Source organism: Arachis stenosperma, chromosome 10, assembly GCF_014773155.1.
Source record: "Arachis stenosperma cultivar V10309 chromosome 10, arast.V10309.gnm1.PFL2, whole genome shotgun sequence".
Classification (NCBI taxonomy): Eukaryota; Viridiplantae; Streptophyta; class Magnoliopsida; order Fabales; family Fabaceae; genus Arachis; species Arachis stenosperma.
In genome coordinates, this window is record NC_080386.1 from 43,943,489 (window position 1) to 43,967,426 (window position 23,938).

Genomic DNA, 23,938 nt, shown 5'->3' on the forward strand with positions numbered 1-23,938 from the left:
GTTTTTGACTCTGTTTTTAATTTTTTTTTTTTATTTTTTTCGTGACTCCTCATGATCATGTACCTAATAAAACACAAAATAACAATAAAACAAAATAAAATAAATATTAGATAAATAAAATTGGGTTGCCTCCCAACAAGCGCTTCTTTAATGTCAATAGCTTGACAGTGGCTCTCATGGAGCCACAAGGTGATCAGGTCAATGTTGTATAGTTGTCCACACCAAACTTAGAGTTTGGATATGGGATCTTAACACCAAACTTAGAGTTTGGTTGTGGCCTCACAACACCAAACTTAGAGTTTGACTGTGTGGGTTCTTCTTGACTCTGAATTGAGAGAAGCTCTTCATGCTTACTCTCTTTTGTCACAGAAGGATGGCCATGTGCCTTAAACACAAGGTAGTCCCCATTCAATTGAAGGACTAACTCTCCTCTGTTGACATCTATCACAGCTCCTGCTGTGGCTAGGAAAGGTCTTCCAAGGATGATGCAATCATCCTCTTCCTTCCTAGTTTCTAAGATTATGAAATCAGCAGGGATGTAAAGGCCTTCAACCTTTACTAGCACGTCCTCTACTATTCCATAGGCTTGTCTCAATGACTTGTCAGCCAGTTGTAATGAGAACAAGGCAGGTTGTACCTCAATGATCCCCAGCTTCTCCATTACAGAGAGTGGCATTAGATTTATCCCTGACCCCAGGTCACACAGAGCTTTTTCAAAGATCATGGTGCCTATGGTACAAGGTATTAAGAACTTGCCAGGATCTTGTTTCTTTTGAGGTAGAATTTTCTGAATCCAAGTATCCAGTTCATTAATGAGCAAGGGAGGTTCACTTTCCCAAGTCTCATTACCAAATAACTTGGCATTTAGCTTCATGATAGCTCCTAAATATTGAGCAACTTGCTCTCCAGTTACATCTTCATCCTCTTCAGAGGAAGAATAGTCTTCAGAGCTCATGAATGGCAGAAGGAGATTTAATGGAATCTCTATGGTCTCTGTATGAGCCTCAGATTCCTTTGGATCCTCAATAGGAAACTCCTTCTTGCTTGAGGGACGTCCCAGGAGGTCTTCCTCACTAGGATTTTCGTCCTCCTCCTCCCTTGTGCATTCGGCCACTTTGACTATGTCAATGGCTTTGCACTCTCCTTTTGGATTCTCTTCTGTATTGCTTGGGAGAATACTGGGAGGAGTTTCAATGACTTTCTTACTCAGCTGGCCCACTTGTGCCTCCAGATTTCTAATGGAGGATCTTGTTTCACTCATAAAACTGAAAGTGGCCTTTGACAGATCAGAGACTATATTGGCTAAATTAGAAGTGTTTTGTTCAGAATTCTCTGCCTGTTGCTGAGAAGATGATGGATATGGCTTGCTATTGCCCAGCCTATTGCGTCCACCATTGTTAAAACCTTGTTGAGGTTTTTGTTGATCCTTCCATGAGAAATTTGGATGATTTCTCCATGATGAGTTATAGGTGTTTCCATAAGGTTCACCCATGTAATTAACCTCTGCCATGGCAGGGTTCTCAGGATCATAAGCTTCTTCAGAAGCTGCCTCTCTTGTACTGTTGGATGCATGTTGCAATCCATTCAGATTTTGAGAGATTATGTTGACTTGTTGAGTCAACACTTTGTTCTGAGCCAGTATGGCATTCAGAGTATCAATTTCAAGAACTCCTTTCTTCTGAGGTATCCCATTGTTCACGGAATTCCTTTCAGAAGTGTACATGAACTGGTTATTTGCAACCATGTCAATGAGTTCTTGAGCCTCTTCAGGCGTTTTCTTCAGGTGAATAGATCCACCTGCAGAATGGTCCAATGACATTTTCGAAAATTCAGAGAGACCATAATAGAATATATCTAATATGGTCCATTCTGAAAACATGTCAGATGGACATCTTTTGGTCAGCTGTTTGTATCTTTCCCATGCTTCATAGAGGGATTCACCATCTTTTTGTTTGAAGGTTTGAACATCCACTCTCAGCTTGCTCAGCTTTTGAGGAGGAAAGAATTTATCCAAGAAGGCAGTGACCAGCTTATCCCATGAGTCCAGGCTATCCTTGGGTTGTGAATCCAACCATACTCTAGCTCTGTCTCTTACAGCAAAAGGGAAAAGCATGAGTCTGTAGACTTCAGGATCTACTCCATTCGTCTTTACAGTCTCACAGATCTGCAAGAACTCAGTTAAAAACTGATAAGGATCTTCAGATGGAAGTCCATAAAACTTGCAGTTTTGTTGCATTAATGCAACTAGTTGAGGTTTCAGCTCAAAGTTATTAGCTCCAATGGCAGGAATGGAGATGCTTCTTCCATCAAACTTGGACGTTGGCTTTGTGAAGTCACCAAGCATTCTCCTTGCATTATTATTATTTTCGGCTGCCATCTCCTTCTCTTGTTCGAAAATTTCTAAAAGGTTGCTTCTGGATTGTTGTAATTTAGCTTCTCTTAATTTTCTCTTCAGAGTCCTTTCAGGTTCTGGATCAACTTCAACAAGAGTGCCTTTATCCCTGTTCCTGCTCATATGAAAGAGAAGAAAACAAGAAAAGAAAGAGGAATCCTCTATGTCACAGTATAGAGATTCCTTTATGTTAGTAGAAAAAGAAGGGGGTAGAAGAATGAAGAAGGAGGTTCGGATTTTTGGATGAAGAGAGGTGAAGAGAAGTGTTAGTAATTAAATAATTAAATAGAAGAAGAAGAGAGAAGGGAATTTTCGAAATTAATTTTTGAAAAAGAGGTTAGTAATTTTCGAAAATTAGAGATAAAATGTAATTAAAATTAAAACATGAAACAATTGATTAATTAAAAAGAATTTTTGAAAAAGAGAGAGATATTTTCGAAAATTGAAGAGGGAAAAGTAGTTAGGTGGTTTTGAAAAAGATAAGAAACAAACAAAAAGTTAGTTTAGTTAATTGAAAAAGATTTGAAATCAAATTTGAAAAATATAAGAAGATAGTAAGTTAGATAAGATATTTTTAAATCAAATTTTGAAAAAGATAAAATTTTTGAAAAAGATAAAATAAAAGATAAAAAGATTTAATTCAAAAATTTTGAAATTATTTACTTCACTAACAAGAAACTACAAGATAAGATTCTAGAACTTAAAGATTGAACCTTTCTTAACAAGAAAGTAACAAACTTCAAATTTTTGAACCAATCACATTAATTATTAGTGAATTTTCGAAAATATGATGTAAAGATAAGGAAAAGATTTTGAAAATAATTTGAAAAATGTTTTTGAAATTTTCGAAAAATAGAAAAAATGAAAAAGATATGATTTTTTTGAAAAAGATTTTAAAAAGATAAGATTTTTAAAATTGAAATTTTGACTTGACTTGTAAGAAACAACTAATTTTTAAAAATTTTTGACCAAGTCAACCCAAAATTTCGAAAATTTGGAGGGAAATAAGGAAAAGATATTTTTTTATTTTTGAATTTTTAAAGATGAGAGAAAAACACAAAAGTGACCCAAAACATGAAAATTTTGGATCAAAACACAAGATGCATGCAAGAACACTATGAATGTCAAGATGAACACCAAGAACACTTTGAAGATCATGATGAACATCAAGAACATAATTTTGAAAAATTTTTGATGCAAAGAAAACATGCAAGACACCAAACTTAGAAATTTTTAATGCTTGGAAAATATGAATGCAAAGATGCACATGAAAAACAAGAAACAACACAAAACAAGAAATCATCAAGATCAAACAAGAGGACTTATCAAGAACAACTTGAAGATCATGAAGAACACTATGAATGCATGAATTTTTTGAAAAAAAATGCAAGAAAAATTTTAAAAGCATGCAATTGACACCAAACTTAAAAATTGACTCAAGACTCAAACAAGAAACACAAAATATTTTTAGTTTTTATGATTTTCTAATTTTTTTTGTATTTTTTTTTCGAAAAATATTTTTGGAAAAACGAAAAAAAAATTTTGAAAAAGTTTTTGAAAAGAAAATTACCTAATCTGAGCAACATGATGAACCGTCAGTTGTCCATACTCGAACAATCCCCGGCAACGGTGCCAAAAACTTGGTGGACGAAATTGTGATCATGCTTGAATTGTTTGTGATCAATGTTCTAACTATTTTGAGATAAAGGCTTTATTATGGCACTGGTTGAATTCACAACTCCGTTCAACTAACCAGCAAGTGTACTGGGTCGTCCAAGTAATAAACCTTACGTGAGTAAGGGTCGATCCCACAGAGATTGTTGGTATGAAGCAAGCTATGGTCACCTTGTAAATCTCAGTCAGGCAGATTAAATTTGTGTATGGTTTCGAAAATAGAAATAAGAAAATAGAAGAAATAAAAGGGATAGAATACTTATGCAGATTCATTGGTGGGAATTTCAGATAAGCGCATGGAGATACTGTATGGCTCAAGAACGCCTACTTTCCTACTGCTTCAACTCAATCCTTCTTACTCCTTTCCATGGCAAGCTGTGTATAGGGGTTCACCATCAGCGGTGGCTACTTTCAATCCTCTCGGGAAAATGGTCCTCTGCGGCTGTCACTCGCATGGCTAATCGTCTGGAGGCATCACCCATGGTTGATGGCTACATCCCATCCTCGCAGTGAAAACTACGCTCACGCACTCTGTCACAGCACGGCTAATCACTGGTTGGTTCCTGCTCCTACTGGAATAGAATCCCTTGATTCTTTTGCTTTTGTCACTAACGCCCAGCACTTGCAAGTCTGAAGCACGTCACAGTCATTCATTACCGGAATCCTACTCGGAATACCACAGACAAGGTTAGACTTTCCAGATTCCCAGGATCCTACTGGAATACCACAGACAAGGTGAGACTTTCCGGATCCTCATAAATGCCGCCATCTATCTAGCTTATACCACGAAGATTCTGTTGGGGAATCTACGAGATACACATTCAAGCTCTGTTGCATGTAGAACGGAAGTGGTTGCCAATCACGCGCGTTCATCAGTGAGAATGATAATGAGGGTTATTTACTCATCACATTCATCATGTTCTTGGGTACGAATGAATATCTTGGAATAAGAATAAGAGAGATTTGAATAAAAGAAAATAGAACTGCATTAATACTTGAGGTACAGCAGAGCTCCACACCCTTAATCTATGGTGTGCAGAAACTCCACCGTTGAAAATACATAAGTAAAAGGTTCAGGCATGGCCGAATGGCCAGCCCCCTAAAACGTGATCAATAGCCTCTTAGGATGAAGAATAAAACAAAACTGAGACCAAAGATGAAACGTGGTCAAAAAAGACATCTAACACAATAGTTAAATGTTCTATTTATAATAAACTAGCTCCTAGGGTTTACATGAGTAAGTAATTGATGCATAAATCCACTTCCGGGGCCCACTTGGTGTATGTTTGGGCTGAGCTTGATCAATCCACGAGCTGAGGCTTCTCTTGGAGTTGAACTCCGAGTTATGACGTGTTTTGGGCGTTCAACTCCGGATCATGACGTTTTTCTGGCGTTTAACTCCAGACAGCAGCATGAACTTGGCGTTCAACGCCAAGTTACGTCGTCAATTTCCGAATAAAGTATGGACTATTATATATTGCTGGAAAGCCCTGGATATCTACTTTCCAACGCCGTTGAGAGCGCGCCAATTGGAGTTCTGTAGCTCCAGAAAATCCATTTCGAGTGCAGAGAGGTCAGATTCCAACAGCATCAGCAGTCCTTTTGTCAGCCTTTTTCAGAGTTTTGCTCAAATCCCTCAATTTCAGTCAGAATTTACCTGAAATCACAGAAAAACACACAAACTCATAGTAAAGTCCAGAAATGTGAATTTAACATAAAAACTAATGAAAACATCCCTAAAAGTAGCTTGAACTTACTAAAAACTACCTAAAAACAATGCCAAAAAGCGTATAAATTATCCGCTCATCAATCATCTTGCAGTTGAGGCAATTTGAAGATTTCTCTTATTTTGTCCAGATGGAAGTAGATAACTTTCCCTCTGACCATGGTTCTGTAAGTATGGAAAGCAGTTCCCGTCATTCTCTGCTTCTCTGTCAGCCACAGATTTGAGTAGAATTCCTGAACCATGTTTCCTCCAACCTTTGTCTCAGGGTTGGTTAGAACTTCCCATCCTCTGTTTCAAATTTGCTCTTGGATCTTCGGATATTCATCTTCTTTCAGATCGAATCTGACTTCCGGAATCACTGACCTCAGACCCATTATTGTGTGGTAATGGTCTTCATGTTCTTTGGTTAAGAACTTCTCTTGATTCCAAATATTCTTTGGATTATTCTTTTTCTTGCCTTTTGAATTGGTTTGTTTTCCCTTAGGAGCCATGATCTTGATAAATCTTGGCTTCGTGATCACGGAAAAGCACACCAAACTTAGAGATTTGCTTGCCCTCAAGCAAAAGAAAGAAAAGAGGAGAGAGAGGAGGAGAGCAAATTCGAATGGTGGGGAGAGGAGGATGGCCGAGTGTTTATTTATAAGGGAGGGGGAGAGATTTCGAAAATTTTGAAGGAGATTTGAGAAGATAAGAAAAGAATTTGAGAGGATATTTGAATTTTTTGAAGAAGATTTGGAAAGGATTTGAAAGAGATTTGAAGAATGATTTAGATAAGTGTTTAATTTTTGAAATTTGAAGGTGAATGATGAAAGTTTGTAATGTGTTTATGCAGAAAATGATGGATCAAAATAAGAAAGTTAAAAAAATTTGAAGTGGAAAACAAAATCTCTGTCCCCTACCTTTCTGGCGTTAAACGCCCAGAATGGTATCCATTCTGGCGTTTAACGCCCAATTGGTGGCCATTATGGGCGTTTAACGCCCAACCAGGTGCCCTGGCTGGCGTTAAACGCCAAAAACCTCTTTATCACTGGGCGTTTTGCTGAACGCCCAGGATGCTGCCTTTCTGGCGTTAAACGCCCAGAATGGTGCCCATTCTGGCGTTTAACGCCCAAAATGGTGCCTTTACTGGCGTTAAACGCCCAGAATGGTATCCATTCTGGCATTTAACGCCCAGAGTGCCCTTTACTGGCGTTTTCTTGCCAGCAAGCTCCTTTTCTCTGCTTTTTTTCACTGAATCCTTCTGTAACTCTGTAAATTCCTTCAATTTTGCTGATCAACCTTGAAGAATATACATCAAACTTTTACTAAGTAAAACAAATGACCTGTCAAAGACTGGGTTGCCTCCCAGCAAGTGCTTCTTTATTGTCTTTAGCTGGACCTTTACTGAGACTCATTCAAGCCTCAGTTTTGAGCATTCCTGCTCAAAATTGCTTTCAAGATAATGTTTGACCCTCTGTCCATTAACAATGAACTTTTTGTCAGAATTAATATCCTGAAGCTCAACATATCCATATGGTGACACTCTTGTAATCACATACGGACCCCTCCACCGGGATTTAAGTTTCCTTGGGAATAGTCTGAGCCTAGAGTTGAAGAGCAGAATTTTTTGTCCTGGTTCAAAGACTCTGGATGACAACTTCTTGTCATGCCACTTCTTTGCCTTTTCCTTATAAATTTTTGCATTTTCAAAGGCATTGAGTCTGAACTCCTCTAGCTCATTTAGCTGGAGCAATCTTTTTTCACCGGCTAACTTAGCATCCATGTTTAAGAATCTGGTTGCCCAGTAGGCTTTATGATCCAGTTCCACGGGCAGATGACAGGCCTTCCCATACACAAGTTGGTATGGAGAGGTTCCTATAGGAGTCTTGAATGCTGTTCTGTATGCCCACAGAGCATCATCCAAGCTCTTTGCCCAATCCTTTCTACAGGCAATAACAGTCTGTTCCAGGATTTTTTTTAGCTCTCTATTAGAGACTTCAGGTTGCCCATTTGTCTGTGGATGATACGGAGTTGCTACTTTGTGGCTAATTCCATATCGGACCATAGCAGAATACAGCTGTTTATTGCAGATGTGAGTGCCCCCATCACTGATTAGTACTCTGGGAACACCAAACCCGCTGAAGATGTGTTTCTGGAGGAATTTCAGTACGGTTTTAGTATCATTATTGGGTGTGGCAATTGCTTCTACCCATTTAGATACATAGTCCACTGCCACCAGAATGTAAGTGTTTGAGTATGATGGTGGGAACGGACCCATGAAGTCAATACCCCATACATCAAATAATTCAATCTCTAAGATCCCTTGTTGAGGCATGGCGTACCCATGAGGCAAGTTACCAGCTCTTTGGCAACTGTCGCAGTTACGCATAAACTCTCGGGCATCTCTATAGAGAGTAGGCCAGTAGAAGCCACATTGGAGGACCTTAGTGGTTGTTCGCTCACTTCCGAAATGTCCCCCATACTGTGATCCATGGCAATGCCATAGGATCTTTTGTGCTTCTTCTCTAGGTACACATCTACGGATCATTCCGTCTGCACATCTCTTGAAGAGATATGGCTCATCCCATAGGTAGTACTTGGCATCAGAAATTAATTTTTTTCTTTGCACCCTGCTGTACTCCTGGGGTATGAACCTCACAGCTTTATAATTTGCAATGTCTACAAACCATGGAACTTCCTGAATGGCAAAGAGTTGCTCATCTGGAAAGGTCTCAGAGATCTCAGTAGAAGGGAGGGACGCCCCAGCTTCTGGTTTTATTCGAGACAAATGATCAGCTACCTGGTTTTCTGTCCCTTTTCTGTCTCTTATTTCTATATCAAACTCTTGCAGAAGCAACACCCACCTTATGAGCCTGGGTTTTGAATCCTGCTTTGTGAGTAAGTATTTAAGAGCAGCATGGTCAGTGTACACAATCACTTTTGACCCTACTAAATAGGATTTAAACTTGTCAATGGCATAAACCACTGCAAGTAACTCTTTCTCTGTGGTTGTGTAATTCTTCTGTGTGTCATTTAGAACACGGCTAGCATAATAAATGATGTGCAGAAGCTTGTTGTGCCTCTGTCCCAACACTGCACCAATGGCATGGTCACTGGCATCACACATTAGTTCAAATGGTAATGTCCAATCTGGTGCAGAGATGACTGGTGCTGTGACCAGTTTGGCTTTCAGGGTCTCAAACGCCTGCAGACACTCTGTGTCAAACACAAATGGCGTGTCAGCAGCTAGCAGGTTGCTTAGAGGTTTTGTAATTTCTGAAAAGTCCTTTATGAACCTTCTGTAAAATCCTGCATGCCGTAGAAAGCTTCTGATTGCCTTAACATTGGCAAGTGGTGGTAATTTTTCAATTACTTCTATCTTTGCTTGATCCACCTCTATTCCCTTGCCTGAAATTTTGTGCCCAAGGACAATTCCTTCAGTCACCATAAAGTGACATTTCTCCCAGTTTAAGACCAGGTTAGTCTCTTGGCACCTTTTCAAGACAAGTGCTAGATGATTAAGACAGGAGCTGAATGAGTCTCCATATACTGAAAAGTCATCCATGAAGACTTCCAGGAACTTTTCTACCATATCAGAGAAGATGGATAGCATGCATCTCTGAAAAGTTGCAAGTGCATTACACACACCAAAAGACATTCTTCTATAGGCAAACACGCTAGAAGGGCAAGTGAATGCTGTTTTCTCTTGGTCCTGAGGATCTACTGCAATTTGGTTGTAACCTGAATAGCCGTCCAAAAAGTAGTAATAATCATGACCAGCTAGTCTTTCTAGCATTTGGTCTATGAATGGTAAAGGAAAATGATCCTTTCTGGTGGTTGTATTGAGCCTTCTGTAATCAATACACATACGCCACCCTGTAACTGTTCTTATAGGAACCAGTTCATTCTTTTCATTATGAACCACTGTCATGCCTCCCTTCTTGGGGACAACTTGGACAGGGCTCACCCAAGGGCTATCAGAAATAGGATAAATAATCCCAGCCTCTAGTAATTTAGTGACCTCTTTCTGCACCACCTCCTTTATGGCTGGATTTAGCCGCCTTTGTGGTTGAACCACTGGTTTGGCATTATCCTCCAATAGGATCTTGTGCATGCATCTTGCTGGGCAAATGCCTTTAAGATCACTTATGGACCATCCAAGAGCTGTCTTGTGTGTCCTTAGCACTTGAATTAGTGCTTCCTCTTCCTGTGAATTTAAAGCAGAGCTTATGATCGTTGGAAAAGTGTCACCCTCTCCCAAAAATGCATACTTCAGGGATGGTGGTAGTGGTTTGAGCTCAGGTTTGGGAGGCTTATCCTTTTCCTGAGGAATTTTCAAAAATTCTTTTATTTCCTCTGGTTCCTCCTGATCAGGCTGAACATCCTTGAAGATGTCCTCTAGCTCTGATTCTAGACTTTCAGTCATATTGATCTCTTCCACCAAAGAGTCAATAATATCAGTGCTCATGCAGTCATTTGATGTGTCTGGATGCTGCATAGCTTTGACAGCATTCAACTTGAACTCATCCTCATTGACTCTCAGGGTTACTTCCCCTTTTTGTACATCAATAAGAGTTCGTCCAGTTGCTAGGAAAGGTCTTCCTAGGATGAGAGTTGCACTCTTATACTCCTCAATTTCCAGCACTACAAAGTCAGTTGGAAAGGCGAATGGCCCAACCTTGACAATCATGTCCTCAATTATGTCTGATGGATATTTAATGGAGCCATCAGCAAGTTGGAGATATATCCGGGTTGGTTTGACTTCTTCAGTCAACCCAAGCTTTCTGATAGTGGATACAGGTATTAGATTGATACTTGCTCCAAGGTCACATAGGGCTGTCTTGGTACAAGCACCTTCTAATGTGCATGGTATCATAAAGCTTCCTGGATCTTGAAGCTTCTCTGGTAAGCTTTTCAGAATGACTGCACTGCATTCTTCAGTGAGAAATACTTTTTCAGTTTCTCTCCGATCCTTCTTATGACTTAAGATCTCTTTCATGAACTTAGCATAAGAAGGTATTTGCTCAAGTGCCTCAGTAAACGGAATCTTTATTTCAAGAGTCCTTAGATAGTCTGCAAAGCGGGCAAATTGTTTATCCTGTTTCGCTTGGCGGAGTTTCTGAGGATAAGGCATCTTGGCTTTATATTCTTCAACCTTAGTTGCTACAAGTTTATTCCCTACATAGGTGGTTGGAGAAGCCTTTTTAGAGGGGTTACTATCAGCACTCTCAGGTGTCTGATTCCTCATTGGCGTTTGAACGCCAAGACTGGGTGAGGAATGGGCGTTTAACGCCAACTTTTCCCCTCCTTTCTGGCGTTTGAACGCCAGAACTGGGCAAGGAATGGGCGTTTAACGCCAACTCCCCCCTCCCTTTCTGGCGTTTGAACGCCAGAAGTATTCCTCTCTGGGCTCTTACTGTCCTCAGAGGGATTTTGGGCAGTGGTTTGGTTATCCTCTGTCAGCTGTTCCTTTCTTGGCTTTTTGCCACTTTGAGCAGTGTTATTCAATGTCTTCCCACTCCTCAGTTGAACTGCTTGGCATTCTTCTGTTATCTGTTTAGATAACTACTATTTTGTCTAATTCAACTGTGATTCTATGTTCTTGTTAGCAATTTTAGTTTCTTGGAGCATCTCTTTAAATTCTGCTAACTGTTTTGTCATCAGGTGTAATTGCTGATTAAGCTCAACAATTTGTTCTTGAGAATTAGGATCAGTAGCTACTGCCATAGCTTCTTCTTTTGTAGAGGACTCATTGCTTGAGTATAGATATTGATTTCTAGCAACCGTATCTATGAGCTCTTGAGCCTCTTCAATCGTCTTCCTCATATGTATGGATCCACCAGCTGAGTGGTCTAGAGACATCTAAGCTTTTTCTGTAAGCCCATAGTAGAAGATGTCTAACTGTACCCACTCTGAAAATATTTCAAAGGGGCATTTTGATGACATGTCATCATATACCCATTTTCTATGCTTTTTCATACAAGAAATTGATGATTTGTGCTTAAATATTGAATGCTTTTTGTACTTAAATGATATATTTTCTTGATATTTTAATTTTATAAATCTTGTAGGAAATAAGAAGAAAAAGAAGCAAAGAAGCACAAAAAAAGGAGAAAAAAAGAGCTTTGGGGTACACTTTGGAGCCTTAGGCCACGCTTTTAAAAGCGTGGCCCATGACCAAATCAAGGAAGGAAGCAGCCAGCACGCACACTGCCCTGCCCTTGCCAAGGGCAGGGCAGAATCGTGATGCACATTGAGGATTGGAAGCAAGAATTTCGCTAAGGTAAAATCTGGGCGCTCACAGCATGACCATGCCTCCTTCAAAGGGCTATAACTTGAGCTACAGACGTCCAATTGATATGCTTCCAGTTGCGTTGGAAAGATGACATTCAGAGCTTTCCAACGATATATAGCAATCTATATTTGGCGAACAATTGAGGCAGGAACGAGAGGCATCTTTAAGGGCCAAAAATAAGCAAAAATAAACCAAGGAAAAGAAGTAGCGTGTGCATCCACCAAGTATCGAACGCGGAGCTTCATTTTTTGGAAACATTGCCCTGCCCTCCGCAAGGGCAGGGCAGCATTTTGTGGTGCACACAGGCGCACCATTCTGGCGCACCAAGGCATCCTTCGGCAGCACCAGCAGCACGCACAAGCACCAAACTGGCGCACCAGATTTTTCTGCCCTGCCCTCCACAAGGGCAGGGCAGCATCTTCACACACCAAGCCCGCATCACGCACGCACCAAGGGCGCAAGCAACATTTTCTGCCCTGCCCTCCACAAGGGCAGGGCAGCCTCCTGGGAGTGTCATGGGCCAAATTCAATCAAAATTCAATTCAAATTCCCTTTGAACTCAAATCTTCACCAATTGAACCAAGGCCATCCAAGACCCATTTCCCTCAAATCCAAAGCAAGCAAAGCCCACTCAACATGACTCAAAGGCACATGGATCAATTAGATTAGGATTTTTATTTTGTTTTAATTTCATTTTCATTTTCACTTTGTAAAGCCTATATAAAGGCATCAATTAAAGCTCGATGAGAGATAGAAAGGAGGCGAGACCCACTAGGGAATATTAGGATTTGAGAGCTCTCTCTTAGTTTTTATTGCTGTTTTGAAATTTTGGATTGGAAAGGAAGGAATTCTGTTTCATTCCTGATTTGAGATTCATCTTGTTCTCTTACTGCATAACTCAATTTTCATTTGCTGTTTTAAATCTTCTTCTTCTGCAATCTGTTCTTTTAAATTTTCTGCAACTTCTCTCTTGTTGGATCAAGGAAGGGAGTGAGATCTAGACTTGTTCTCTAGTCTCATTGATTCCCTGAGATCTTCAACATTCTTTTAAATTGCTGCAAATTAAGCATTGCTTTTCTGTTCTAAATTCTTCAAGGCATTTACTCTTCTGTTTGAGATTTACTTCACTGCAATTCAATTGTCTCTTTTATGTTTAATGCAATTTACCTTTGCTGGTTTAATTTTTGCAATCCCACATCCCTGACCCATTTAAGATTCAAGCAATTTACATTTCTTGTCATTTAAGTTTCTGCAATTTACATTGCTTGTTCTTTAAGCTTCCTTCCTATTTACATTCTGCAATTTAAGTTCACTGCTATTTACATTCTGCTGCCACAATTCTCACTCACCAATGTTAGCTTGACTAAACTAATCACCCACTAAAGTTGCTTGATCCATCAATCCCTGTGGGATCGACCTCACTCTTGTGAGTTATTACTACTTGATGCGACCCGGTACACTTGCCGGTTAGATCTATGTGTTTGGAAAATTCGTTTTTCACAAAAACACCATCACATTTCCTTAGCATACCTCTGTACCTCTCCCAGGCATTATAAAGGGATTCATGATCCTCTTGTTTAAAGCCTTGAATATTCCGTCTCAGCTGTGTCATCCTTTTTGGAGGGTAAAATTGATTCAGGAATTTGTCTGATAACTGTCTCCATATTTTTATGCTTGCTGTGGGTTAGTTATTCAACCACCTCTTAGCTTGATCTTTTACAGCAAATGGAAACAGTAATAATCTGTAGACATCCTGATCCACCTCTTTATCACGTACTGTGTCAGCAATTTGTAAGAACTGTGCCAGAAACTCAGTAGGTTCTTCCTGTGGAAGACCGGAATACTGGCAATTTTGCTGCACCATGATAATGAGTTGAGGATTTAGCTTAAAGCTGCTTGCTTTAATGGGAGGTATACAGATGCTACTCCCATATGCAGCTGTATTGGGGTTAGCATATGACCCCAGAGTCCTTCTGGACTGCTCAATTCCACTTAGGTCCATAATGGAGAAAGGGAAATGATATGGATTCACAAGTAAAGTAAAAAAAAAATTTTTAGGAATGACCGAAAATAATAAAATAAAATAGAAAAGAAAATAAAATAAAATTTCGAAAACTAAAAGAAAATAAAATCAAAGCAAATTGGAAACTAGATTAATTAATTAAAAAGATTTTGGAATTAGCAATTAGAAAGATATGATTGAAAAGATATAATTTTGAAAATTAATGCAAAATTCCGAAGATTTAAAGGAAAATACAAAGAAGACACCAAACTTAGAAATTTTTAGAAAATCACACACAAATTTTCGAAAACCTAAAGGAAAACACAAAGAAGACACCAAACTTAGAATTTTTAAAGATCAAGAAAGGACTAAGAACATGCAAATTCAAAAAATTAAAGCAAAACAAAAGCATGAAATTGACACCAAACTTAAAATATGAAACTAAACTCAAATAAAAGACTCTAAACCAACAAAAAAATAAAACAGTCCTAATCTAAGCAACAAGATAAACTGTCAGTTGTCCAAACTCGAACAATCCCCGGCAACGGCGCCAAAAACTTGGTGCACGAAATTGCAATCACACTTTTGCAATTCCGCACAACTAACCAGCAAGTGCACTGGGTCGTCCAAGTAATACCTTACGTGAGTAAGGGTCGATCCCACGGAGATTGTCGGCTTGAAGCAAGCTATGGTTATCTTGTAACTCTTAGTTAGGATATCAATAATTCTCAGGTTTAATTGTGATGAGTAAAAGAACATGAAATAAATACTTGTTTTGCAGTAATGGAGAACAGGTTGAGGTTTTGGTGATGCTCTATCTTCTGAATCTCTGCTTTCCTACTATCTTCTTCTTCAAGCACGCAAGGCTCCTTCCATGGCAAGCTGTATGTAGGGTTTCACCGTTGTCAATGGCTACCTCCCATCCTCTCAGTGAAAATGTTCAACGCGCTCTGTCACAGCACGGCTATTCATCTGTCGATTCTCGATCATGTCGGAATAAAATCTAATGATTCTTTTGCGTCTGTCACTAACGCCGCACAATCGCGAGTTTGAAGCTCGTCACAGTCATTCAATCCCTGAATCCTACTCAGAATACCACAGACAAGGTTTAGACCTTCCGGATTCTCTTGAATGCCGCCATCAATTCTAGCTTATACCACGAAGATTCTGATTAAGGAATCCAAGAGATATCTACTCAATCTAAGGTAGAACGGAGGTGGTTGTCAGGCACACGTTCATAGGAGAGAATGATGATGAGTGTCACAGATCATCACATTCATCAAGTTTAGGAACAAGTGATATTCTAGAATAGAAGCAAGCGTGATTGAATGAAAAACAGTAGTAATTGCATTAATCCATCAAGACACAGCAGAGCTCCTCACCCCCAACCATGGGGTTTAGAGACTCATGCCGTAGAAGATACAATAAGAAACGTATAATGTGTCATGAGGTAAATATACAATGTTAAAAGATCCTATTTATAGTGAACTAGTAACCTAGGATATACAGAAATGAGTAAATGACGTAAAAATCCACTTTCGGGGTCCACTTGGTGTGTGCTTGGGCTAAGCATTGAAGCTTTCATGTGTAGAGACTTTTCCTGGAGTTAAACGCCAGCTTTTGTGCCAGTTTGGGCGTTTAACTCCAACTTTTGTGCCAGTTCCAGCGTTAAACGCCGGGAATTCTGAAGCTAATTTGCAACGCCGGTTTGGGCCATCAAATCTCGGGCAAAGTATAGACTATTATACATTGCTGGAAATCCCAGGATGTCTACTTTCCAACGCAATTGAGAGCGCACCAATTGGGCTTCTGTAGCTCCAGAAAATCTACTTCGAGTGCAGGGAGGTCAGAATCCAACAGCATCTGCAGTCCTTTTCAGCCTCTGAACCAGATTTTTGCTCAGGTCCCTCAACTTCAGCCAGAAAATACCTAAAATCACAGAAAAACACACAAACTCATAGTAAAGCCCAGAAAAGTGAATTTTAACTAAAAACTAATAAAAATATAATAAAAACTAACTAAAACATACTAAAAACATACTAAAAACAATGCCAAAAAGAGTATAAATTATCTGCTCATCAGTGGTTCAGCTTTAGAATTCTCACTGAAGTAACCAAACAGCTTCCTAGACCCATCCAGCTGAGCTCTATACCAACCTTTGCGTTTAAACTTTGAGCTTCCAACCATAATGAACTTTGCAGGACAATTCTTGCCACTGATCATCTTCCTCTTGCTCTTAATGCCACAAAGAGCTTTAAGTTGACCATCCGTCTCCAGTAGCCCATATTCAAGTGGAATTAGAAAGCTAAGGGATATGAATTTTACCCACTTGAATGTTGTGAAGGATGATGGAAAATTAGGGGGAGATGTTTGGAATGAACGTGGAAGCTCTACTCCCTTGTGCTCTCCTCTGACAACTTCTACCTCTTTGTAATCTTCAATATCAACCTCTTCCTTTTGGTGAATTTCTTCCAGTTTAATCTCTTCTTCATTGTTCATCATGGGCATGGGATGTTGTGTTTCATCTTCTTTAAACTCCATATCAAGTCCAATGAAAGAGGATTCAAATGTAGATAAGAATTCATCAATGATTGAATCCATCTCTTGATCGTCTCCTTCAAAGTCTTCAACTATGATATGCTTTGGAGGTTGTACACCCTCCTCAACATCAGCTTCAAACGTCTTTGAAGGGTGCTCTATAACTTGACTTTCCCATGGAGGTTCAGCATCTCCTAAGTCTTCAACCACTGCCTCCTCTTCTTCTTCAATAATTTCGGCTTCCTCCACTTGTTCCAATATCAAGTCGTGCTGCTCACTATCCACCAGAGTGCCCAATTTCTCTTTCCTGCTACATTCTTCAGTAGATTTTCCACATGAAACCATGGGGGTTCTTTGAATGTCCGAACATCGGAAAGGTAATCGATTTCTTTCTTGATCCAGGTATTTAAGTATGCAATCGTATTCGTCCTCGATGATTTTCTTTTCAACTATTTCTTCACCTTCAAGCACAAAATCCTCTTTGTTGTCTTCCTTCACTAGTTCTTTAACCGCGCTGTCAACTTCAAGGGTCTCTACTACCTTCACCTTTAGTGCCTCCTCTAGCTCCTTATGAAGTATGGATTCACGAAGATGATCTTTTCTCTCTTGTTCTATGTCAATAGTATCAGTGGGATCATGTTGCTCTTGGATTGATGGATGTTGGTGCTCTTCCATGGATGGTGGTGATGGGATGGGTGGATCATTATGTGGTTGAGATGGAAGTGCATTGGAGCTTGAGGGTTGTATATTAAAGGTATTTGGTGGTCCAATTTGGGCGGCGATAGCTTGTATAGTAGAGTTCAGATTGGCAAATGCTTTTTTCATGGAGGTTTGGGGTGGACAGGAGGGTTCATTTGTTGGGAGAAAGGGTTCATGGTAGGAAGGTGGTTCGTCTTGATAATGATAAGGAGATGGTGTATATTGAGGTGGTGGTTCTGTATATGGTTCATTTGGTGGTTGGTGTGGTGAATAAGGATTGTGGTCATATGGAGGTGAATGGTGAAAAGAAGCTTGTGAGTGTGGTAGTTCGAAGTTATGTCGAGAGGATGGTCTCTGAGCACAGGGTGGGGCTTGTTGGTAGTTACAAGGTTGTCCACAATATCTTTCAGCTAGGTATGCATTGTAGAATGGTCGTTGTCCATGATATCTTGGAGGGTGTTGTTGCCTAAAGGGTTGATTAGATCCTCTTGGCTCCATCCATCCTTGATTGGTCTGACCTTTATGCATATTCCTGCTGTGGTTTCTATTTTCTTCAACAAAGTTAGAACCAAACTCAAAGCGAGAGGGGTGGAATTCATAGTAGTTATCAGAAATAAGGGGAAAAAGGAGAAACAAATAAACAAGTAAAAGAAAAAATATTTTTTTTGAAAGATATTTACAATAACCAATAATAAGGCACACGTTTGCAATTTCCCGGCAACGGCGCCATTTTGACGTTAGGATTTTTGCTAGTAAAGAATTTTATAAAAATAGTCGTGTTGTAGATATAGATTCTAAACCAACAGAAATCCCTTCGTGCAAACGTTTTGGTTGTCACAAGTAACAAACCCCTTTAAAATTGATAACCGAGTATTTAAACATCGGGTCGTCTTCTCAAGGAATTGCAAGGAGGTATGTTCTTATTATTGCCTATGAAAAAGGTAAAATTGGGGGTTTTGGAAATAAGGAAGAAGTATAACAAGTAATTCAAATGACAATTAAAATAAATAAATACTGTAAAGCAAACCCTTTGGCAAGGTATGAGAAATTGAAAGTCCAGACTTAGTTATTCTTATCAATAACAATGAAAGTTGAATCTTAATTCCACTTAGTTAACCTTTGCTAAAGCAAAGGAAAGTCAAGAGACTAATTAGTTTGACCTTCGAATCCTATTTATTTCCTAAGAAAAGGTTGGGATTATTGAAGTTCAATTCAATTAGCAAAGATAACAGTTATCAATTATGTTGAGCTAAGATAACTCCTGAGTTACTGATTTCTTAACCAAGACCAAAAAGGTGGAAAGCTAAATTGAAATTATAAATCTAAAAACATCTCAATAATGTATAATCCTAACATGAAAAGTTCATAAGCCAATTGGGCAACACAAATCAAATACCAATAAAAGCATTAAAGTATCTAAGATAAGAGATAAATATAAAGTAAAGGAAATATTGAACCTGATGAAGAGTCGAATTAAATCCTAATTTCTAAAAATCCCACCTAAATCCTAAGAGAGAGGAGAGAACCTTTCTCTCTAAAAACTACATCTAAAACTAAAATTATGAATTATGAGAGCCTCTTGAGTCTCTGCAAGTTCCCTCTTAATCTGTGTTTCTGGGCCAAAAACTGGGTTGAAATGCGGCCCAGAATCTCTGCCAGGGACTTTTGTAATTCTACAGATCGCGCACGTCACGCGATCGCGTCATCCATGCGGACGCGTCATTCACGTTTTTCCGAGCCACGCGTTCGCGTCGTCCACGCTTCCGCGTCACTTGTGCTTTTCCAATCCGCACGGTCGCGTGAGCCATGCGGCCGCGTCACTGTGAATTCCTTTCTTCCGCGCGGTCGCGTCGCTGACGCGTACGCGTCACTTCTCACTGGTCATCTCCTCAATTTCTTGTGTTCCTTCCATTTTTGCAAGCTTCCTTCCCAATCTCACTCATCCATGCCCTATAAAGCCTGAAACACTTAACACACAGATCAAGGCATCGAATGGTAATAAGAGAGGATTAAGATTAGCTAAATTAAGACCAAAGAAGCATGTTTTCAATCATGTAATAATTTTAGGAAGGAAATATAAATGCATGCTAATTATATGAATAAGTGGGTAAAGACCATGATAAAACCACACAATTAAACACATTGTAAACCATGAAATAGTGGTTCATCAGTAACTCCCAAGATATTTTTCATCAAGTGCAAGTTGAAAGTAAATTCAAACGATTAAATGACATTCAAATAAATGACATGCTTCAACTCTTTGTTCTGAATTATTTCCATCTTCCTTAACATATTCAAGAACATTGACCACGGAAGGAAACAAAGAAATTAATTTAAGTATAGTTTCATAATGTAAACCCCATCTAGTGTTTCGAGCTCTTTTTAAAGCTCTTTCTTGATTTAAACCACATCTACTAAAAATTTTTTGTTGTTGTCTTAGATCTGCTATAAGACTCTCTACTTCGAATCTAAAAATCTCCTTTTGTTAGAAGAGGTCGATGAATTATTTTGAGATCCAATCTCTAACGATGAAGTAATAGGATAAAATTATAAACCTAAGTTAATTGATTAATTTAAATAATTCACAATTCTACAAAAATTTAAAAATACAGTATAAAATTATAAATACAAAACTGACAAACATGTGTCATTCCAATTAATTTTCAACAGCAACAACTAATAATATTCTAAATTCCTAACTCAAAATAAGTCAATACACAAAACAATTAACAAACAGATTAATGAAACAAAATTAGCAATTACATAGAGAGAGAACAAATTCAATCAGAATTAACAAACCAACTAACACAATAAAACAAATAAGCAATGAAGCAAGTAGATCATGAATTCAGTATTTTAGACTTTTGGTGAATCATGAATGTACCAAGAGTCCTAGACTGAACTGTAGAATTCTAGGAGGCATAATCCAACAGTCGTGTGGCACCCAGCGACAGCAGAACAAAGGATGAATTGCTGAAGAGTGAAGAGTGAAGAGAATCACAGATTCACTGAAGAAGACAAAACCAAAAGAAGAACGCAAAAGAAGAAGAAGAAAGTAGAATTAGAGTACTAAATAACCAGTGAAGCAGAAGAAAAACGCTAAAGAAGAAGACAGAATCAAATGCCAAAGGAATGCAAAAGAGGAATGTAGCGGCAGAACCACAACCAATAAAGCAGTGACCTAGAAAAGAAGGCTGAACCAGATGTGAGCACGCGGCGATGTAAGGAGAAATCAAGCGATGGAGCTATGCGGGAGAAATGCTGAACGGGACAACAACGTCAGTAACAGTGAGCTAGTGACACTAGTAGAATGACGGCAATAACTCTGGAGCCTGGAGGACTGGAGGGTGGAAGCTGGAGCAGAGAAAGAAAATTGGAAAAGAGAAAAAGAAAAAGGGTTAGGAATTTAGATAGTGGGATCAAAATTAAATCAATTATGTAGTGGGACAAATTTATTCTCGTCTTTTATATGTCCCGTAGGGCCACACCAATCCATTCAATCTCTACTATCAACATGCGTAACTCAAAATTAAAGGAAAAAAAACTAACATTAAACCGTCAATTAAATTTATTGTTGAGGGGCCAGGCACTAATGTGAAAGAGGGTAGATTAAGTATGACGAAAAGTTGTCCTGATAAATTGAGAGAAGAAACAACGCAACTTCACAGATTATTATTCAATTAACATAAGCTAAGTCAACTTATTAATCGGTTCTAACCACACACACATCCATTACAAAATTCAAAAGTTAATTCGGTTATTCTACACTACTACTACATACAATTCAAATGCGTAACTCACCCTATATAAACCACCTTCTTCTTAGTACAACACCACACCAAAAACTCAAACCATAACCAAATATATTCTTAGTAGTTAACTTAATTAAGCGATGGGTGGCAAGTTTGTTGGGAGTGTTATGATTTGTGTAGTTGTAACGGTTTCCATTATCGGAGGGACAATGGCGGCAGGGGTTCCGGGGAAGCCTTGGTCGTTTGGTTTCAATAACAGCCATAATTGGTGGTCCAGATTTGGAAACAAAACACAGCAAGAAGCGAAGACCATTATAGTTGGTGGCTCCCAGCATTGGCAGTTTGGATTTAACTACTCTGATTGGGCCATCAAGAATGCGCCCTTTTACCTCAACGATACCTTAGGTACAATTGCACTATTATACCTTATTATTCTGAGAAAAATTCATGTGAAATTAGCTTTACGAGAAGTTAATAATTAAAAAATATTATAAAATAATTTAGTTAAATATATTAAAATATTTAAAAAATTTTAACTATTTAACTTTATGTAAAAATAATTGCATGTGACTTCACCATATTATTTATCTTCTCCTTCTTTTATTGTTGCTCGAACCTACATAACATTACACATTTACATTATAGGCCTATATTTTATTTATACTTGCTTGATAACAGATTTTACTAATTGCGTTTGTATTCTGTTTTTAAAACTGCTAGATAGTTGAGATATTTAGAAGACCAGATCTTTATTTATACAAATTAGTTGGATTTGTTAGAAAGTTAGTTAGGCAGTTAACAATGTTAGTAAGCCACTTAGTCCTAATTTCCTTATATAGCTTGCTTGTATAAATACAGTAGCTTGAATTGTAAGTTTTAGATTTTTTTTTACCAACATCAATTAATTTTTTTAATTATTTTATTTATTTTAAATCTTAAATAATAAATTCTTAATCCCAATTCCAAATTTTATTAAGCCTAACCTCTAAGTCGTCTTCTAAAAAATGAGAACTTTTGAAAATTAAAAATTAAAGAAGAGTTCGCTAACATTAACTAACTAAAATTGATTTGATGTACTTTCTCAATTAGATAAGTTTCTATATCTATCTATATATCTATATTCATACCGTAGCCAAAACTTACATAATGATATTACCTTAAGAAATTTTGTGATTTTAAAGCAAAGTTGGTTGTGGCTGTGGGTGGATGCAGTATTTAAGTATGAAGCTCCAAATGCGACGAACCTTTTCCAACACAGTGTGTACTTGTTTCCAAATTTGTGGAGCTTCATGAAATGTGATATTAAGAAGGCGAAGAGGGTGGCTAAAGCAACGCAAGGAGGAGGAGAAGGATTCAAGTTCTTATTGAACAAGTGGCAGCCTTACTACTTTGCTTGCGGTGAGAAAAATGGCTTCCATTGCAACAATGGTCTCATGAAGTTCGCTGTTTTTCCAATGATTCGTCCATTCTGGTCTTCTCCATGATTATCAAATTCTTACCTTATTATCTTCAACATGCGTTAACTTAAATAAAGTGAGTTTAATTTATTCTTGCATTGTGGTCAACTTTAGATTTTATATATTTGTTATGTATGTGCTTCTCATGACCAAAATATATATGTACTAATGGCTGGTATTGATGAGAAGCTTGCTTGTAATAATAAAAACAAGAGATTTACAATTTTGAATTAATTAAAAGATGACATGCAACATCGTGTAGCTACTAGCTACGCCAACTTATGACGCATATTCATTCGTCGATTAGTCTTGAAACTTTTACAAAGAAAATAAACTTACTAGTAATATCCTAAATTAGTTTTAATTTTAAAAACTTTTTTGTCGAATATTTTAATTTTTAATAAATTTTAATTATTAAATCAGTTTTTTAATTTTTTATTTAGTCAAACAAATTTATTCAGATCATCTTAGATTCTTTTATTATAATCTAACGAAATTTATCTATATAAAAGAATTAATCTAAAAATTTTAAAGACTCTTATGTCTTTATCAAATAATAATGTATATTAATTTGACTAAATTTGGTAGACATAAATTTGATGTAAAATTTAAAAAAATGGTTTAAAAGGATTTAATAATTATAACCTATAAAAAAAATTAAAGTGCTATTAAAAATTTCTTAAAGATGGACATGAAACATTACTTAAAATTATTTGATTCAAGGAATCAGGGGAGCAACGGGGAAAAAGAAAAAGAGTAATATTTAGTTTTTAAAAATTTTTTAGCCAGACAATTTAGCTTACAATAAATTTTGAGGAGTGTTAGGACCAGTAACTTTTGTGTTTTGTAATTATCAATTGGTCATCAATAATATTTTTAATTGTGTGAGATTACATCTAATGATAAGAGATTATTCACTTTTTTTATGGTTAAGTGTTAGCTACAAAACACAAAAATTGCTGACCCCCTAAACTTTCTCATAAATTTTATTAGACATACTAATTCTTAAGTTAAATTTTGATAAAAATTTAGACAAATTAATTTTAATCGTTATTTAATAAAAGACATAACAATCCCTAATAATTTTAAAATCTCTTATTAGTCTCTCTATACAGATGAAATAAAAGTTAAAGATTGATTTGGTGATTAAAATTTTTTAAAAATTAAAATGTTCCACTAGAAATTTTTTAGAGACTAGTTTAAGATATTACTCTAATGCTAAAAAAAATTTCACCCTAATTCAAGACCAACTTGATGAATCAAATTTTGTCACTTAACAATAACATGCGTTATTCATCATCAAGGGATAGAATCTTGAAGAACATATTCAAGAAGGTAAAGTTTCTCTGCAATTTGAATATGATGCTACAAAGGCCTCTGGCTCAATATCTGCAAAATACACTAAATGGATGCAACATATAGAT

The 23,938-nt window shown here is 37.7% G+C and overlaps 1 protein-coding gene and 1 non-coding gene across 2 annotated transcripts; both read left to right on the forward strand.

The window, feature by feature from the left end:
* Positions 1-1,877: 1,877 nt before the first annotated feature.
* Positions 1,878-1,981, forward strand: LOC130959181 (small nucleolar RNA R71). The gene has a single exon (XR_009078276.1). It is a non-coding gene; the product is annotated as a small nucleolar RNA R71 (small nucleolar RNA).
* A 19,174-nt stretch (positions 1,982-21,155) lies between these two features.
* LOC130957907 (uncharacterized) lies at positions 21,156-22,794 on the forward strand. The gene is made up of 2 exons (XM_057884752.1): positions 21,156-21,462; positions 22,270-22,794. The coding sequence occupies exons 1-2, from the start codon at positions 21,198-21,200 to the stop codon at positions 22,539-22,541; spliced, it is 537 nt and encodes a 178-aa protein (XP_057740735.1). The 5' UTR covers positions 21,156-21,197; the 3' UTR covers positions 22,542-22,794.
* Positions 22,795-23,938: the final 1,144 nt, after the last annotated feature.

Bases quoted from the DNA above. Each gene is read 5' to 3' on its own strand.
- LOC130957907 (XM_057884752.1), top strand. From the start codon at position 21,198: ATGGGTGGCAAGTTTGTTGGGAGTGTTATGATTTGTGTAGTTGTAACG. The intron at 21,463-22,269 runs GTACAATTGCAC...GGGTGGATGCAG, and splicing joins TTACCTCAACGATACCTTAG to TATTTAAGTATGAAGCTCCA.